The sequence below is a fragment of the Neophocaena asiaeorientalis genome, unplaced genomic scaffold (assembly GCF_003031525.2).
Source record: "Neophocaena asiaeorientalis asiaeorientalis breed wild unplaced genomic scaffold, Neophocaena_asiaeorientalis_V1.1 scaffold291, whole genome shotgun sequence".
Classification (NCBI taxonomy): Eukaryota; Metazoa; Chordata; class Mammalia; order Artiodactyla; family Phocoenidae; genus Neophocaena; species Neophocaena asiaeorientalis.
Genome location: NW_020172735.1, coordinates 14,355 through 34,390, shown reverse-complemented (window position 1 = coordinate 34,390; position 20,036 = coordinate 14,355). Strand labels below are relative to the sequence as shown.

General features: G+C 36.2%; 1 protein-coding gene across 1 annotated transcript in view; it reads left to right on the top strand.

Moving 5' to 3' along the window:
- Positions 1–17,052, top strand: part of LOC112396680 (serologically defined colon cancer antigen 8 homolog) — a gene marked incomplete at its 3' end in the record, with an annotated part of 37,951 nt that extends 20,899 nt beyond the window's left edge. The window contains exons 4-6 of the mRNA XM_024740465.1: positions 1,456–1,569; positions 11,822–11,947; positions 16,912–17,052. Coding sequence (XP_024596233.1) covers positions 1,456–1,569; positions 11,822–11,947; positions 16,912–17,052 — 381 coding nt within the window. The remainder of the gene's footprint in view (positions 1–1,455; positions 1,570–11,821; positions 11,948–16,911) is intronic.
- Between the last annotated feature and the right edge of the window lie 2,984 nt (positions 17,053–20,036).

Here is a 20,036-nt window from a genome sequence, read left to right as displayed (position 1 = left end):
TGGTGCATTTAATGTTGTCCCAGGGGTCTCTTAGGCTGTCTTCATTTCTTTTTATTCTTTTTTCTTTATTCTGTTCAACAGCAGTGAATTCCATCGTTGTCTTCCAGGTCACTTATCTGTTCTTCTGTCTCAGTTATCCTTCAATTGATTCCTCCTAGTGTGTTTTTCTTTTCAGTTATTTTGTTATTCATCTCTGTTTTTTGTTGTTTAATTCTTCTAGATGTTTGTCCTTTAATTCTTATAGGTCTTTGTTAAACATTTCTTGCATCTTCTTGATCTTTGCCTCCATTCTTTTTCTGATGTCCTGGATCACCTTCACTATGATTATTCTGAATTCTTTTTCTGGAAGGTTGCCTATTTCCACTTCCTTTAGTTGTTTTTCTGGGATTTTATCTTGTTCCTTCATCTGGTACATAGTCCTCTGCCTTTTCATTTTGTCTATCTTTCTGTGAATGTGGTTTTCATTCCACAGGCTGCAGGATTGTAGTTCTTCTTGCTTCTGCTGTCTGCCCTCTGGTGGATGAGTCTATCTAAGAGGCTTGTGCAGGCTTCCTGATGGGAGGGACTGGTGGTGGGTGGAACTGGGTGTTGCTCTGGTGGGCAGAGCTCAGTAAAACTTTAATCCGCTTGTCTGCTGATGGGTGGGTCTGAGTTCCCTCCCTGTTGGTTGTTTGGCCTGAGGTGACCCAGCAGTGGAGGCTACAGGCCCTTTGGTGGGGCTAATGGCAGACTCTGGGAGGGCTCATGCCAAGGAGTACTTCCCAGAACTTCTGCTGCCAGTGTCCTTGTCCCTTCAGTGAGCCACAGCCACCCCCCGCCTCTGCAGGAGACCCTGCAACACTAGCAGGTAGGTCTGGTTCAGTCTCCTGTGGGGTCACTGCTCCTATCCCTGGATCCTGATGCACACTACTTTGTGTGTGCCTTGCAAGAATGGAGTCTCTGTTTCCCCCAGTCCTGTGGAAGTCCTGCAATCAAATCCCACTAGCCTTCAAAGTCTGATTCTCTGGGAAGTCCTCCTCCCGTTGCCGGACCCCCAGGTTGGGAAGCCTGAGGGGGAGCTCAGAACCTTCACTCCAGTGGCTGGCCTTCTGTTGTAAGGATGTTCTCCAGTTTCTGAATCACCCACCCAGTGGGCATGGGATTTGACTTTATTGTGATTGTGTCCCTCCTACCATCTCATTGTGGCTTCTCCTTTGTCTTTGTATGTGGAGTATCTTTTCTGGTGAGTTCTAGTGTCTTCCTGTCGATGATTTTTCAGCAGTTAGTTGTGATTCCAGTGCTCTTGCAAGAGGGAGTGAGTGCACGTCCTTTTACTCTGCCATCTTGAAGCAATCTCCCTAGTCTATGTTTATACTATGTTTATATGACATCAGTGCTAAATTGAGTATAGAGATGGTATTAACTGATTCTTTGCTAAATCCAAACATGCTTCATTTGTTTTTATTTTTGCCTTAGAAATCATCAGAATATGAGGAAACCGATATGCCTGCTCTACACAATTTTGTTCCCATCATCAGTGACCAGTCTCAATACATTCATCATTTAGAGGCAGAAGTCAAGTTCTGTAAGGTAAGTTTCTCATTAAAAATTTAAGCCAACCTAAATTAAAGTTGATATTAATAATGCCTTGTGTGAAAATTTGCTATTATTCGTCATGTTTATAGCAATACATTGACAGTTGCCATCTTTATATGCTTGAAAAGACTGATGTGTAATAGGAGCTTCTCAGGCTTGGGAATGATACTCCTGACTATGCCATTTCTGAATACTTAATTTCTCAGTAGTCTATAACTATGTCTAATATTTTGATAATATTCTCTCACGTTTCAGAATTTTTCCTTTCCACCCTGTTTACTTTAGCCCAGCTTATGGCAAATGCTTTGGAATAGTAATACCAATCATTCTCCCACACTTATCAACCTATTGAAATTGTTGTGCAGCAAGTAGGGATTCTAAGCAGTAGATTAAATCTACCCCATGTCAGTGTAAAGGTTCTTACCTTGGCTTTGAATACAGATAGCTCACGGGGGTACTGATACTTATGATCAAGAAACCAGATGTGTCACCTATGGCATGTAACACTAGATGTTACATATTGCATGACTGTATGAACTTTGGAAATGTCATTAATGCCATTGGAGCCTTTCTGCCTTCCCAAAGTATGTTAGTGTTTTAGTTTTTTGGTTTTTTTTTTAAATATCAGTGCATCAGATCATGTGATATTTTCATAGGAGTTACTGATATCTTTTTTATCAGTATTATATGTATTACATTTTCAACGTTTGGCTACTCTTGCAAGGTGTAAGTCTGATAGGTAACTTAAGAAACCTTTAAACATTTAATGTCTTGAGATTTCAAGGGCGTTTCCTGATCTTAGCATGTCATTTTCTCTTTGTTCTTGAGGATACAATCATTATTATACAAGTATTCTTGGATTACCAGAAAAGCTGAAATAATATCCTAGGACTCAGTCCATTAATAAGCTTCTGTTAATTTCTAAAATGCTGTGGGTAAAACTTAAGAGATATTGTAGGGGAAATAAAAGTTTAACTCTGCCCTCATAGTGTCTTTGGTTGGGCCTTAAAATTAAATTGACATAAGGCAGATTAACAGGATGAAAGGGTACCCATTTATTTAATGCAGGATTTATGTGACATGGGAGCCTTCATAAGGAGGTGAAGACCCAAAGAAGTGGTGAAACCTAAATGTTTTTATACTTGGTTGAACAAAGAGAGGCAGCTGTGGAAGTGTAACTAAAATATGTGGGGAGGTAAAGAAGATGAGTTCTTTTAACAAGGTCTGTTTGTACAGATTTCTCTCAGCCTCTACTTCTTGTCTCTGGTGATAAGAATGTTTTTTTCTTCCTGGTGTAGGGAGAGCATCTTTCACATGAGAGTTTTATTCCTTCTTTCAGGAGGAAAAGGGGAAGTCAGAGCACTCTTCTTGTACCTGCTGTTTTTCACGTGCCCTTAGCTCAAGATAATTCTTCCAAAGTGACATATTAGGGGATGGCAGATTCTGCCACTCTGCAATATACATCATAATAAACTTACCATTTAGTTGAGAGCACTGTTACCTATGAGGACCACAGCAGCCCTGTAGAAGATATAGTGTAGCTGTTTATTTTGTGGTATAAACTATAATTATAATGAGAGAAGAAGGTTACTAAAAGCTAGTGTCTTTGGGGATGTTTTTATGGCAGAGAATAATCTTAAGGTGTAGGATCATTAGATCAGCAGAAGGGAGATGAACGAATTTCAAAGAAAAAACAGCAACAATGAAAGAATATATTCAGGCTGAATATGATTTATTTATGGGGGACATGAGGCATCTATTCTAAATTCTTACAATGGAGGATATCTCTTAGAAATAATTAAAATAATGCTGAACTGATAAAATGGAAGATTACAAAATTCTTGAAAGTCAGACAGAGTATAAATATGATACATTTTAACAAGTGAGTAAGATAATGAAAGTACTGTTTAAGGGCCTATTAGTTTGATTAATTAACAGACTTTATTTTTTAGATCAGTTTTAGGTTTACAGAAAAGTTGAAAGTACATAGAGTTCCCATGTACTTCCATGTACTTTATAGCTCTCCAGCCGTTTCCCCTGTTATTTTCATCATGCATCAGTGTAGTACAATTGTTTGTTACAATTGATGAGCCAATATTATTACATTATTATTTACTAAATTCCTCAGTTTACATTAGTGTTCACTCTTTGTGTTTTATATTCTATAAGTTTTACAAAACGTATAATGACATATACCCACCATTACAGTAGCATACAGAATAATTTCACTGCCTTAAATATCATCTGCACTCTGCTTGTTTATCCCTTCCTACCTGCTAAACCCCTGGCAACCACTGATCTTTTTACTGTCTCCATAGTTTTGCCTTTTCCAGAATGTCATATAGTTGGAATCATACAGTTTTGTAGCCTTTTCAGATTGGCTTCATTGAGTTCATAATATACGTTTAAGTTTCCTTCATGTCTTTTCATGGCTTGATAGCTCATTTCTTTTTATCACTGAGTAATATTCCATTGTATGTATATAACATAGTTTGTTTATCCATTCACCCATTGAAGGAAATCTCACTTGCTTCTAAGTTTTGGCAACTATGAATAAAGCTACTGTAAACATTTGTGTAGAGGTTTTGTGTGGACATAAAGTTTTTACTCATTTGGGTAAATACCACAAAGCACAATTGCTGGATTGCCTGGTAAAAGTATGTTTAGTCTTATAAGAAGCTGCCACACTGTCTTCCACAGTGACTGTGCCATTTTGTTTTCCTGTCAGCAAAGAATAAGAGTTCCTGATGTTCCACATCATTGCCAGGATTTGGTGTTGTCAGTGTTTTGATTTCTAGTGTGTTAAAGATATGTGATGGTATCTTGTTGTTTTAATTTCAATTCCCTGTGACATACAGTGTTGAATATTTTTTTCATATGCTTATTTTCCATTTATATACTTTCTTTGATGAGGTATCTATTCAGGTCTTTTGCCCATTTTTTAAATTGGGCTGTTCATTTTCTTATTGTTGAGTTTCAAAAGTTCTTTATGTACTTTGGGTACCAGTCATTTATCACATATGATGTCTTTTGCAATTCTTTTCTCTCAATTTTGGCTTGTCTTGATTTTCTTAACTGTCATAGAGCAGAAGTTTTTAATTTTAATCAAGTTCAACTTATCAATTTTTTCCATGCAATTGTGCTTTTGGTGTTATATCTAAAAATATTGCAAAACCCAAGATCACTAATATTTTCTCTTATTCTTCTTCTAGCTGTTTGATTATTTTGTGTTTTACATTTAGATCTATGCTCCATTTTGAGTTAATATTTGTGAGGGTATAAGATCTGTGTCTAGATTTATTTAAATTTTTTTTTACATGTAGATATCCATCTGTTTCAGCATCATTTTTTGAAAAGACTATCTACATTGAATTACCCTTATTCCATGTTAAAGATCAGTTAACTGTACTTGTGTAAGTCTATTTCTGGGCTCACCATTCTGCTTCATTGATCTATTGGTCAGTTCTTTCACAAATACCATACTGTCTTTTTTTTTAATTTATTTATTTTTCATTTATTTATTTTTGGCTGCATTGGGTCTTCTTTGCTGCACATGGGCTTTCTCTAGTTGCAGCAAGCAGGGGCTACTCTTCATTGAGGTGTGCAGTCTTCTCATTGCAGTGGCTTTTCTTGTTGCAGAGCACGGGCTCTAGGCATGCAGGCTTCAGTAGTTGTAGCACGCAGGCTCAGTAGTTGTGGCTCGCGAGCTCTAGAGTGCAGGCTGAGTAGTTGTGGTGCACTGGCTTAGTTGCTCCGTGGCATGTGGCATCTTCCTGGACCAGGGCTCGAACCCGTGTCCCCTTCATTGGCAGGTGGATTCTTAACCACTGTACCACCAGGGAAGTCCCACACTATCTTGATTATTGGAGCTTTATAGTAAGTCTTGAGGTCTAGTAGTGTCAATCTTCCAATTTCGTTCTTTTCCTTCAATATCATGTTGGCTGTTCTGGGTCTTTTACCTCTTTATATAAATTCTAAAATCAATCTGTAAATATCTACAAAGTAACATTCTGGAATTTTGATTGAGATTGTATTGAAATCTATCAAGTTAGGAGGAGGTGATATTTTGACAATATTGAATCTTCCTATCCATGTACATGGAATATCTCTCCATTTATTTAGATATTCCTTGATGTCTTCATCAGAGTTTTGCAGTTTTATTCTTATAGATCTTATACATATTTTGTGCAGTTTATACCTGAGTATTTCATTTTTTTCGTGTCAATGTAAATGGTATTGTGATTTTAATTTCAAATACCAATTACTCATTACTAATATGTAAGAAAACAATTGACTTTTGTATATTAATGTTGTAATCTGCAACCTTGCTATAATCACTCATTTTAGCAGGTTTTTTTTGATTCTTTGACATTTTCTTCATAGACAGTAATGTCATCTGTGAAAAATACAGCTGTCTTTTTAAAAAATTTATTCTTGTATAGCTTCTATTTTCTTTTCTTGCCTTATTGTATTAGCTAGGACTTCTAATATGATGTTGAATAGGAATGATGAGAGGTGACATCATTGTCTTATTCTTTTTCTTTTTTTAACATCTTTATTGGGGTATAATTGCTTTACAATGGTGTGTTAGTTTCTGCTTTATAACAAAGTGAATCAGTTATACATATACATATGTTCCCATATCTCTTCCCTCTTGCGTCTCCCACCCTCCCACCCTCCCTATCCCACCCCTCCAGGCGGTTACAAAACACCGAGCCGATATCCCTGTGCCATGCGGCTACTTCCCACTAGCTATCTACCTTACTGTCTTATTCTTGATCTTAGTAGGAAGCCATCTGTTGTCTCACCGTGAACTACAATGTTAGCTATGGGTTATTTGTAGATGTTCTTTATTAAACTGAAGATGTATTTCCTTTATGCCTAGTTCACTGAGGTTTTTACCTTGAATGGCTCCTGGATTTTGTTACTTGCTTTTTTTGCATCTATTGATATGATCCTATGATTTTTTTTCTAGCTTGTTGAATTACGTTATTTGATTTTGAAATATTGAGCCAGACTTGCATAGGTAGATTAAATTCCATTTGGTCTTGTTGTATAATTCTTTTTGTACATTGTGGGATTTGATTCACTAATATTTTGATGAGGATTTTTGCATCTGTATTCATGGTCTGTAGTTTTTCATTCCTATAGTGTCTTCACCCGGTTTGGGTAGTAGGGTAATGCTGACTTCATAGAATAAGTTAGGAAGTATTTCCTCTGGTATTTTATAGAAGATATTTTACAGAATTGGTCTCATTTGTTCCTTAAATGTTTAATAGAATTCACCAGTGAACCAATGTTGGGCCTGGTGCTTTCTGTTTTGAAAGATTATTAATTATTTATTCAATTTCTTTAATAGATGTAGTCCTATTCAGATTAACTGTTTCTCCTTTTGTGAGTTTTGGTAGATTGTGTCTTTCAAGGGGTTGGTTCATTTTCTCCAGGTTATCAAGTTATGGATATACAGTTGTTCATAATATTCCTTTATTATCCTTTTAATGTCCATAGGATCTGTAGTGGTATCGTTTCTGATATTAGTAATCTGTGTCTTCTCTCTTTTTTTCTTAGTTAGCCTGGCTAGAGTCTAATCAATTTCATTGATCATTTCAATGACCAAGCTTTTGGCTTTGTTGCTTTTCTCTGTTGATTTCCTGTTTTTAATTTCATTTATTTCTACCCTAATTTTTTTTTATCTTTTCTTCCACTTACTGTGGATTTAATTTGGGTTTTTTTGTTGTTGTTTGTTTGTTTGTTTTAGTTTCCTGAGAGTATTGATTTGAAATCTTTATTCTTTTCTAATATTTTTCCCTAATTTAGTTGCATCTCACAAATTTCGATTTGTATTTTCATTTTTGTTAAGTTTAAAATATTTTCAGGGCTTCCCTGGTGGCGCAGTGGTTGAGAGTCTGCCTGCCGATGCAGGGCACACGGGTTTGTGCCCCGGTCCGGGAAGATCCCACATGCCATGGAGCGGCTGGGCCCGTGAGCCATGGCTGCTGAGCCTGCGCCTCCGGAGCCTGTGCTCTGCAACGGGAGAGGCCACAACAGTGAGAGGCCCGCGTACCGCAAAAAAAATATATATATATATTTTCAGTTTATTTCTTGAGATTTTGTTCTTGACCCATATATATTTAGAAGAGTGTTGTTTAACCACCACATATATTAGGAGTGTTCCAGCTGTCTTTCTGTTATTGATTTCTAGTTTAATTCCATTATGATCTGATAACATACTTTGTGTGATTTCTATTCTTTTTAATTTGTTAACATATGGTTTTAGGCCACAGAATATGGTATGTCTTGGTGAATGTTCTGTGTTAGCTTGAGAAGAATGTGTATTTTGTTGTTGTTGGATGAAGTAGTATATAAATGTCAATTGGATCCAGTTGATTAATGGTGCTGTTCAGTTCAACTATGTCCATACTGATATTTTGCCAGTCTGCCAGATCTGTCAATTACTGATAGAGGGATATTGAAATCTCCAACTGAAATAGTAGATACATCTGTTTCTCTTTACAGTTTTATCAGTTTTTGCCTTATGTATTTTGATGGTCTGTTGTTAGGCATACACACATTAGGATTATTATGACTTCTTGGAAAATTGACCTGTTTATCAATATGTCATGCCTCTTTATTATCCCTGATATTTTTTTCCTTAGTATGAAGTCTGCTTTGTCTGAAATTAATACAGCTACTCAAGCTTTCTTTTGATTTATGTTAGCATAGTATGTCTTTCTCCATCCCTTTACTTTTAAAGTATCTGTGTCTTTAGATTTAAAGCAGGCATCTTGTAGACAACATGTATTTGGGTCTTATTTTTTCTGACAGTCTGTCTTTTCATTGGTATAGTCAGATCATGGATGTTTAATGTGATTATTGATATAGTTGGATATCTATCATACCTACCATATTTCTTACTGTTTTCTATTCATTGCCCTTGTTCTTTCTTTCTTTTTTTTGTCCTCCACTTGTTTTTTCTGCCATCTCTGGTTTTGAGTGACCATGTTATATGATTGCATTTTTCTCCTCTCTTAGCATATCAATTGAACTTCTTTTTTTTTTTAACTTTTATAAGTGGTTGTCCTTGAGTTTGCAGTTACATTTACCACTACTCTAAGTCTACTTTCAATGAGCACTTCAGGGGTTGGGAAAGTTCCTTATAACAGGGTTCCCAGTTCCTCCCTCCTGACCCTTATGCACTGCTGTCATTCATTTCAATTATCCATAAGCTATGATCACTACATACACTATTGCTAATATGATACTGAACAAACTGTTACCTGTTAGATCAATTAACATTAAGAAAAATAAAATATTTTACTTTATCTCCATATATGCCTTCTCAAATGCTCTTTCTTTCCTTATGTAGATCTGAGTTTATAACCTAAATAAATTTCCTACTTTCTGAAGAACTTCTTGTAACATTTCTTGCAAGGCAGGTCTACCAGAGACAAATTTCCTAATTTTTGGTTATCTGAGAAAGTCTTTATTTTTCCCTCACTTTTGAAGGTTGGTATCACTGAATACAGAATTCTAGGTTGGTGGGGTTTTTATCTTTCGAAACTTTAAATATTCCATTGCACTCTATCCATGCTTGCATAGTTTCTGAAGAGTAGCTGATATAATTCTCATCATTGCTTCTTGATAGGGAAGGGTATTTTTTTCTCTGACTTCTTTAAAGAATTTCTCTTTGTCTTTGATTTTCTGCAGTTTGAATATGCTATTCCTGGGTGTGGATTTTTTAGTTTTATCTTGCTCAGTGTTCTCTGAGCTTCTTGGATCTGTGGTTTGGTGCTTATAATTAATTTTGGGAAATTCTCAGTAATTATTGCTTCTTTATAAGCAATATTATTGCTTCTTTATAAGCAAGAAATACTGCATATTTCTTTTCCTTTTTTTATTGTTCCACAATTCTTGGATATTCTCTTCTGTCTTTTTCATTCTTTTTCTTCTTTGCATTTCAGTTTGAGAAGTTTCTGTTGACAGTTCTTCAAGCTCACTGATTCTTTCCTTGGTTGTGTCCAGTCTAGGGACTTCCCTGGTGGTCCAGTGATTAAGACTCTGTGCTTCCACTGCAGGGGGTGCAAGTTCGATCCCTGGTTGGGGAACTAAGATCCTTCATGCCATGTGGCATGACCAAAAAAATAGGGGGGAAAAAAAAAGGTTGTGTCCAGTCTATTAATGAGCCCATCAAAGGCAATCTTCATTTCTACTACAGTGTTTTTGATTTCCAGCATTTTTATTTTTTTCTTAGTTTCCATTACCCATCTGTTCTTGCATGTAGACAACTTTTTCTGTTTGACCCTTTAGCATGTTAATCATAATTATTTTAAACTCTCCATCTGATAATTCCAACATCTCTGCTATACCCAAGGCTGGTTCTATGCTTGCTTAGCCTCTTGCATCTGTGTTTTAAGTCTTTTAGTATGCCTTCTAATTTTTTGTTGAATGCTGCACATGATGTACTGAGTAAAAGGAACTGAGGGAAATATGCATTTAGTGTGAGGGTTTTGTTTGTTGTAGGAGTTAGACTGTGTTTACTGTTTGCTGTTAATATAGGTGTTAGAGGCTAAAATTTCCTCTAGTGTCCTGGTTTTTGTCTCTGCTGTTGTCTTTGGGCTTCCCTTGAGAATTCTTCTTAAATACATTCTGAGATGTGCAGTTATTTTAGTGTATTCCCTTGTTATGATATAAGAGCCCTTTTGATGTGGTGGTAGGGTATGGGAGTATGGGGAGCATTTTGTAGTCCTATGATTAGGTCTCAGTCTTTTAGTGACCCTGTGCCCCTTGGCTATGTCCTTCACAAGTGTTTCTCAGTCTCCCCCTCCCCTTAAGTGAGATGGCAAGGCTAGGAAGCTGGAGTTGGTTTTTTTCCCTTCCCCCAGGTCACTTAAGTTCTGAAAAAAAAACATGTTTTTTAGGCTCTGGTAAGATAGTTTCTCTTGAGGCAGGCCTGGGTAAAAAGAACAGAATGCTTTTTGGTTACTTTTCTTCTCCTACTGGAGGAAGCAGGAGGGGGATTTTCTCTAGTCTTTGCTGTAAGAACCTGGTAGTGTCATATAAAAGTGTAGGAGACACCTTCCCCCCAGAGATTGGGTCCTCCTGGAGTTTTTAACTCAAACTGGTCTACACTAAGCTTCCAGCATTTCATCAATTACTTTATTGATATATTTTTCTACCCTGGCACTGGTCCCCCCAGAAGTTTCTGCCCTGGTAGATTGTGTTTCTCAGGAGTGCCTGTCTGTCTTTCCGTTTTGAGGGATAATAGTTTTCCCTGTGACCTTATTTCTCTGATGGATCTAAGAAGACTCGTTGATTCTTCAGTTTGTTCAGCTTTTTTTCTTATTGTGAAGATGGGAGTGATGTCTTCCAAGCTGCTTATATGTCAGACCAACAACTGGAAGTATGCAATGTTTAATTACAGTTTTCAATTACAGCTTTGCCTTTTTTTCTGAATAAAATAATTGAATGGAATTTTCATATATTGTACAATAGTTTTTTGCACAACCAGTATAATAAAAAATGACTGCACAATTGTATTTGTAATGAAGATTAAGTTAAGTATTGTACCATCAATATATCAATATTTTTCACATTTTTTCAGGGTGAGATGTAACTTGATAGCTTTTCTAATTGCTGTATACTGGTAATTCTTTATATTATGCCCTGCACGGCCAAGGAAACACTTTTTAACAGCTCTCCACCAAACAATTTCACTCATAATTTCCTTCCATCTGGCTAGCAGTTCATAGGTATTCATTGTAACTTTCCTTGCCTTTCTATCTCAGTGTCCTCTATTATCTATGTAGTCCTCTGTCAATTTTCAACAAGTTATTGGCATTTGATCAAGAATAATAATCTTACCTTATTTTTCAGCAGTCTACCTCATTCTTAAAAGTCTTTTAGATAAACCTTTTCATTAAAGCATTTCTGTAAGCCTGCAAAAAATTGTCAGAAACCACACAGTCCTGTGATATGGCCATTAGCAGGTCCTCTACTATCTTCCCCCAGCCTTCTCTTTGTTAGCTAATGCTTGAGCTTCTTTCCTTGTCTAGATGTAATTATAATATTTCTGAAAAGGGGTAGACAGCATCAGTCTTCCATGCTTTATATCATATTGGATCATCTAGTAATCAACAAAAAAAAGCACTACTTAAAATTGCTTAATGTATGCAGTCCACAAGTGGCATTTCTTAAAATAAAAGAAAAAATGCGTAATGTATTTGGTTTTTGTTTCTGTTTTTTATAGGAGGAACTCTCTGGAATGAAAAATAGGGTACAAGTAATTGTGCTTGAAAATGAAAGGCTCCAACAAGAGCTGAAATCTCAAAGGCAAGAGGAAGCAATGAGGGAACAAACACTTCTGGATGCATCTGTGAGCATTTATTTAAACGATTAAACTAAAATACATAGTTTGAATGTTGCCTCCTACCCTTTCCCCCTGCCTTCTTAACTGCATAGATTTTTTTTCTGGCAGTTCGGCAGAAGTGCTATGCTGGTATTCACTTGGGGCCTCAAAAATTAAAATTCACTATTTTAATTTATTGGTGGAATGAATCCTCAAATGAAATGATGTAATGATGCCTAATATCCACTCCAGTTTCCTTTCCGAGCATACCATTTATGTTTTTTCCATATGGAAAGAGCAGGTCTGAAAGCAGGGAGTATGTAATATAGGAAGGATTTGGTTAAATCCAGCAACTGTTCAGAACTGTAGCTTAGAATTCTGTTGTATTTCTCTAAATTTTCTTTGGACTTTCAATTCCAATAAGTCTAGTTAGCATGGTGTAGCAGGAAGAACACTGACCTGAGGGTCCAAGATTCAAAATGTTAATCTTCCCATTGTCCCTAACAAGCTGGGTGTTGAACAAGTAATTTTATGGGACTTTCAAGCATGAAACCTCATGAGTCCTCTGTTTATTTATTGGCATTTGAGAAATTCACCAATATTAGCAGTTCTTAACCTTTAATGTGAATGACAGTCACTTGGGATATTTGCTGACAGTGCAGATCCTTGGCTTCATTCCCTGAGAGTCTGATTCAGTTGGTCTGGGCTAAGTCTTTGAGTTAAAAATATGAATTATTAGCAAGCTGCCAAAGTGAGTCTAGTATCAGTGGAGCACATTTTGAGGAACAGAGAATTAGATGATCTCTATAATTCTGTGACATAAAATTTTTATGATGATATTTAAATAAAGTTTAAGCTTAATATCTTTTATGAATTATCAGAGATACTTTTGCCTTAAAAATGTTTTTTACTCCTTTGCTATGGGATGTAGTTAATCACAGCTTATATTATTATATTATTAATATTAGTACTTAAAAATTTCATCTTAGTTTCTTATTATTTTGGTGTCAATTTGAAAATGATATAGCCATATAGAAAGTACTTGGAAGTAAGTTCATTTTTAAAATAAGTATATTCTTTTGCTTTTCCTCCAAATATGCAGCGAACAGTGACTCAGTTATTCATAGTCTTCAATATTTATACAATGGAAAGAAGTGGAAGATGGGGAAGTGAAATAAGAAAGGAAATTAGGCAGACAAGTGAATCAGAGGGCAAGAGAAGTGAGTAATGCAAAAGGGGAAGGAAATGATGGTAAACGCTCACATGCTTTGCCATGTGAACAAAGGAAACTTGCTAAAGAAAACTACAGATATACAGATTATAGGAAGGATAAAGTTGTAGAGAGGTTTTTGTTTAAACATTCACATGCACTAAAACATAGTGCTAATATTGAAACAGTTGTTGCAGATGTGTCAGGTGACCTTGATATCTATTTTAATGTTAGTCTTCTGTGTTATTTTGTTGTTACAGAATTGTTGCCCCCACTTTTTACTTGTGTAGGTGAATTGAGGCATTTCAGCAACCTATGCATGGTGTTGTATTGAGAGTTTTGAGGTAAATGAAACTATTTAGAATATCTTGAATATAAACAGATCAAGAGGTATTATCTTCTTTTTTTTCTGCACTCTTTTTAATGAGCCTATTACCATATTGATGGTAAATCTTGCCAAAGCTGTTGGCAGATTTGAATATATATTTTCAAAGTTTCTTAATGCTTTCTTTGGAAAAGCAATTGAAATAGTTATATAGTAAGAATTAGTATTTATTGATGACTACATGGCTGTGATATGCCGGGTACTGTATCAAGTACTTTCTTTACATTATATTATTTCCATTTTATGATAGCCACACAAGACAGGTGTTGTTATGTCTATTTTCAGGTAATTAAATTAAGGTACACAGCAGTTAAGTAACCAAAGCAACTGGTCTAATGTCGCAAAGCTGGGACTCAAACAAAGGACTATCTGACTCCACAAATCCATCTACCTGGCCTCGAATTACACTGCCTTTCGGCCTAGATTAGGAATAGCTTGTCAATATTGAACCAAACCATCTTCGTTTGCAATGGACTGGGACTTGGATGGCAGCCTACATGACTTTGAGCTTTTAGCCTAGTTTATGACCTAGCAGTTGAAGAAGCAAGCAGATTATTTCTAAAAAACTAAAACCATTCAAAGAGTACTTCATTTCCATCTTCATTTTTCATCATTTTTCCTTCTTAAGGGGCTTTTCTTGAGAGTTCAAAAAATTATATTAAAATATGCTTTTTATTAGAAAATTTGGCATGTGTGGTCAATCAAAGATCTAGGAGATTTTTTTTTAAGTAGAAAATTTCTGAGCCATTTCTTTCCATGTCTCTTCTCATCCCCGTCCATTCCAACCCCTCCCCTCAGTTAAGAAATCAAAGGTTTTCAGTGATCTTCAGGGATGTAAATGTAATTTGATTTTTGAAATCTTGGTCAAATATCATTCGAGTTTTTTAAAAGCTATCTGTGAAAGAACAAAGTGTCAATTAGATTAGCACTTCTTTCCAAAGAAAACAATATTTTATATCATAAGTCAGTGATCTATAGTCTACACACTGTCTCCAATTTCTCCATAGGAAATTAGTACCACCCTCCTTCATTGCTCTGCAAGACTATTTTGGATGCAATCACATCTTGGGTGATTTTTTCCCTACCTACAGAATCAAGTTCAAGCTTATTAACATTGCACGCTTTATGTTTCAGACCCTTATTTAACTCTCTAGCTTCTTCCTTTTTTTGTTTTTTAATTTTTTTATTGAAGTATAGTTGATTTACAATGCTGTGCCAAACTCTGCTGTACACAAAGTGACTCAATTATACACTTACAGACATTCTTTTTTATATTCTTTTTCATTATGGTTTATCACAGGATATTGAATATAGTTCCCTGTGCTATACATTAGGACCTTGTTATTTATCTATTCTAAATATAATAGTTTGTGTCTACCAATCCCAGAGTCCCAGTCCATCCCTCTCCCTCCCTCCTCCCCCTTGGTAACCACAAGTCTGTTCTCTATGTCTGTGAGTCTGTTTCTGTTTTGTAGATAGGTTCACTTGTGCCATACTTTAGATTCCACATATAAGTGATATCATATGGTATTTGTCTTTCTCTTTCTGACTTACTTTACTTAGTATGATAGTCTCTAGTTGCATCCATGTTGCTGCAAATGGCATTATTTCATTCTTTTTTATAGATGAGTAGTATTCCATTGTATATATGTACAACATCATCTTTATCCATTCATCTGTCGATGGACATTTAGGTTGTTTCCATATTTTGGCTGTTGTGAACAGTTAGAGCTTCATCTTCTGACATTCATTGCCTTGTGCTTCAACCTTTAGTAATGCTGAATTGCCTACAGGTCTCTGGCAGGCACCATGCTGTTTCACGCCTCTGTGAGTTTTCTCATGATGTTCTCTCTTCTTGGCATGCCCTTCCCATCTAGCATACTCTTTTTCACCCTTCAGATATCATACCAGTGTCAAAACTTCTCCAGAAAACTTTCCTTGAATCTCCAGTTGCTCTTAGTATCCCTCTTCTGTTCTGGCGTAGTCCCCCATGCACACCTCTGGCCTAGCACTTGCCTTGTTAAATTGAAATTATCTGCTTGGGTGTTTCTCTTCTTCATTAGTCTGTAAACTCCTTGAGGATAATATTGGTCTTGCTCACTTTTACCCCCCTCCCCAAGCTTTTAGCACAGTGCCTGAACATAGTAGGTACTACACAGATGTTTGCATTAAACTGAACTTCCCAAAGAATATGGAATAGAATCTCAGAATACTACTTTGGATGAATGCAGTTTACTACATTCTAACATATGACACTGCAGTATACTTCTGTGTTTGGGGACATGTCCTCTCTTATTAATACTACTGTGTCCCTTGGCCCTTAGCAGGAGTTCAATAATTACTAGTTGAATAAATTAATATAAGTATTTTAGTTCTTGATTCACACATAAATCACCCAGTTCTTTGGGCTGCTTATTTCATTGAATGTTGAAAGAATGCCAAAGTTCGCAAGCTGACAGTGAGTTCACCAAATTCAGTCTGTAGGCATGTTTTGTTTGTTTGAAAAACTGACTCAATATTTAACACTGTTTCAGTTGAAGAGCCAGATAGCTGCCTCATCTTTTTAAAAATCAAAAGATTTTTTGGTAATGTGAGTTGGTATTCCCACATGGCAGCCATTGACTGAAACTGAGTAGTGACTACTTCCTTTGGTTGCTCTGTCATGGCCCCAACCATTACTTTCTGAGTCCTTGACGTTCAGGCTGCATGTCAGTTCTATTTATCACCATGCACTGTTTTTCTTATTGAAGAGAAATAATTTTCTGAAAAGGCAGAAGAGCATAGTGGTTTAGGACTTTGGAGCTAGAATGCCAGGATTCAGATCCTAGCTCTGCCACCTATTAGCTGCTTTCTACCTCTGTGACTTTTAGCAGTTACTCTGTGTGACTCAGTTTCCCCATCTATAAAATGGAGATAACAGTGAAACTTCTCTCATAGGATTGTTGTAATGATTAAATGTGTTAATACATGTGGAAGACATAAAACGGTGTCTGGCACATAGTAAACATAAACATCATATGTATTATTATTATTATTAGTCATGCCTTTATGAAATGTGGAAAATGAAAAACAAACCAAGAGAGGTTTATGTGTTTCAAGAGTATATGTCTTCAAAGAAGTAAGAGATAAGTTCATTTGTTCAATATACTGATATCTACCCCTCTTTGCTCATTTACATTATTGCCTGTACCTATAGGAATGTGACTTTGTAACACTTGTTTGGAATATGACCCTAATAGCTTGAAAATGTAAAATAATTCTTGATTTGTATTTAGAAGCATCTGCTCTTTTTCTTATTCCTTTCATCACAGATAATAATCAGTATTCCATTTGTAAAGTATGTATATTGATTTAAAGTTAAAGGTTGAATGCAAGTACTTTCACATTTTATTTTAGGGAAACATACAGAATTCTTGGATTACAACAGGTGAAGATTCTAGGGTGGATGAAGCTGCCAAGAGATCGTTTTCCCATGGGAATGCAGATATTAACAAAGCTGCATCTGCTAGTGAGGCTGAAAAATGGAAACTAGAACTGGTGAGTATTTGGGTACTTCTCTCTTAGGCATCTACTTTTTTGGGTACTTTTTTATTGTGGTAAATATATATAACACAAAATTTGCTATTTTAACCATTTAAAAATTTAAGTGTATAATTTATTTACACTAAGTACATTCACAGTGTTGTGCAACATCAACGCTATTCATTTCCAGAACTTTTTCATTATCCCAAACAAAAACTCTACCCATTAAACAATAACTCCCATTCACTTCTCCTTGCAACTCTTGGTAATAACCTCTTCTACTTTCTGTGTTTGAGTTTGCCTATTCTAGGTACTTCACGTAAGTGGAATCAAATAATATTTCTCCTTTCATCTGGCTTGTCTCATTTAGCATAGAGTTTTCAAGTTTCATCCATGTTGTAACATGTATCATAATTTTATTCCTTTTTTAAAAATTTTTATTTATTTATTTTTGGCTGTGTTGAGTCTTCGTTTCTGCGCAAGGGCTTTCTCTAGTTGCAGCGAGTGGGGGCCGCTCTTCATCACGGTGCACGGGCCCCTCACTGTCGCGGCCTCTCTTGTTGCGGAGCACAAGCTCCAGATGCGCAGGCTCAGTAGTTGTGGCTCACGGGCCCAGTCACTCCGCGACATGTGGGATCCTCCCAGACCAGGGCCCAAACCCGTGTCCCCTGCATTGGCAGGCAGATTCTCAACCACTGCGCCACCAGGGAAGCCCCTCATTTCTTTTTAAGGGTGAATAATATTCCATTGTACATATATACCACACTTTGTTTATCCATTCATTTGTTAATTTGTTGGGGGGGTTTCAGCCTATTGGCTATTGTGAATAAGGCTGCTATGAACATTGATGCACAAGTATCTGTTTGAGGCCATACTTTCAAGGCATTTGGGTATATACTCAGAAATGGAATTGTTGGATCATTTGGTAATTCTTCATTCTTTTTTCTTTCTGCTTCTCAGACTCAATAATTTCAATTTTCCTATCTTCAGATTTACTGATTCTTTGTTCTGCTGCCCATATCTTCCCTAAAATCTCTTTAGTGAATTTTTCATTTTAGTTTTAGTTGTTTTCATCTCCAGAATTAGTTTGGTTCCCTTTTATAATTTGTTTTCCTGACTTCCTTTAGTTCTTTGTCCATGTTTTCTCTTAGCATTTTGAGCATATTTAAGACAGTTGTTTTAAAGTTTTGGTCTAGTAAGTCTGATGTCTATAGTTTCATAAGCATGGTTCCTGTAAATTTATTCTATTTCATTGAGTGAGCCATGTTTTCCTCTTTCTTTGTATGCCTGGTGATTTTTTTTGTTGTTGAAAATTGAGCATTGAAGTGTTATACTGTGGTAACTCTGGAAATCAGATATCCCATTTTTTTAAGGTTTGTTATCTTTTTTATTGTTGAAGGCTATAGTAGTCCTTTCGTTTTAAGAGTTTTCCAGACTATTTCTGTAGAAACTATTCCTTGTCACGTGTGATCATTGAGGTCTCTGTTTCATTAGCTCATGGTCAGCTGATGTTTGACAGATTTCTTTGCCAGGAGCTGAAACAAACAACAACAAGAAGAACACCAAAAAGCCCCCCAAAGTAGAAGAACCAACTCTCCAAGTCTTTGCAGTTTGGCTGTGCTGGTCTTCAGCATTCAGCTAGGCTTTCCCTGAGCCTAGAGATCAGCCTGAGTGAAAGCTTCAGGTCTTCTTAGGACTTTTCTGAGCATGCATTTTCCCTGGGCATGTTTGTGGCTTTCTAAATTCCCCCTATACACAGATTCTTTTGAATGTCCTAATTTCCCAAAGAGTCTAAAATAATTCTATTTTAAGATCAAATGATACTTTTAAATCCTCTGATCTGGGTAAAAACAACACCAAAAATGGAATGTTCTAGGGAATATAGAGGGAATCACAGTTCTGCTGTCATTATCATCTACAGGTGTTGTTATAGTTTTCTAAAGGCTCTTTCTGGCCCAAATCTCCCTGCTCTTTCTCATTCCCTAATCCAAGCTTTATTCTACTATTTAGGAAAGAGTTCTTTTCTTTAAAAAAAAAATCTGAAAGACTAAATTATATGTTTTTTTCCAGCTGAATAAACTATAATATCTACTTAATACCCATAGGATTAAGACCAATCTCCCAAGCCATCTACAATTTACTTCAAACTACATTTCCAGACTCACTTCTCACTCTTCTGTCACGTTCACAAGTATTGGCTATAAGCATGCAGACTACTCACTACTTGCTACTTCATAAACTTATTTCCCAATTCCATTTCTCTTTGAAGAATTGACTTTGGTTTATGCAATCATCCCTACCTAAAATGTTTCCTTCTTATCCTCTACATATTGAAATGTTTCCAGCCTGCCAAACTTAGTTCAAGTGTCCCCTCCCATTCTACCTTCCCTGATTACATGCTTCCATTCCTCCTTTTCTCACATTAGAATTATTTTCCCTCTTATGTCTTCTCTTAGTGTTCTATGTATAACTATTATAGGTTCATTGTTTTTATCCTGTGTGTGTCAAAGGTCACATCTGTGTGCATTTGTGTGCTTTATGTTCCAAATCTTTCTCACTTTTTTCAAGGATTTCACTCTTACACTTACCTCCTCTTGTTCTTGTATCTTTTATCCCTCGTGACTGGTTTATTTTCAGCCAAATATGTGCTTCACTAGCTCCCATCTACAAAGCAAACAAACACAAAATATATTCTCTTCGTCCTACATTTCCTTTGAACTATCACCCAGTTGCTCCCCTTCATACCAACGTCTTTCCACACAGTTGTCTATACTCATGCCTCTGTTCTTCACCTCCCATTCTCTCTTCAACATACCTTATTTGAGCTTCTCCCCACCTATATTCCCCTAAAATGTTTCTTTTCAAGGTCATTAATAACCTCCACATATCAGTCCTCATCTTCCTGAACCTTGGAGCAGCATTCTGTAATATGTACGTTAGTTGATCATACCATCCTTTGATTTTTCTAATGAAAGAATTTTTTTTTTTTTTTTTTTTTT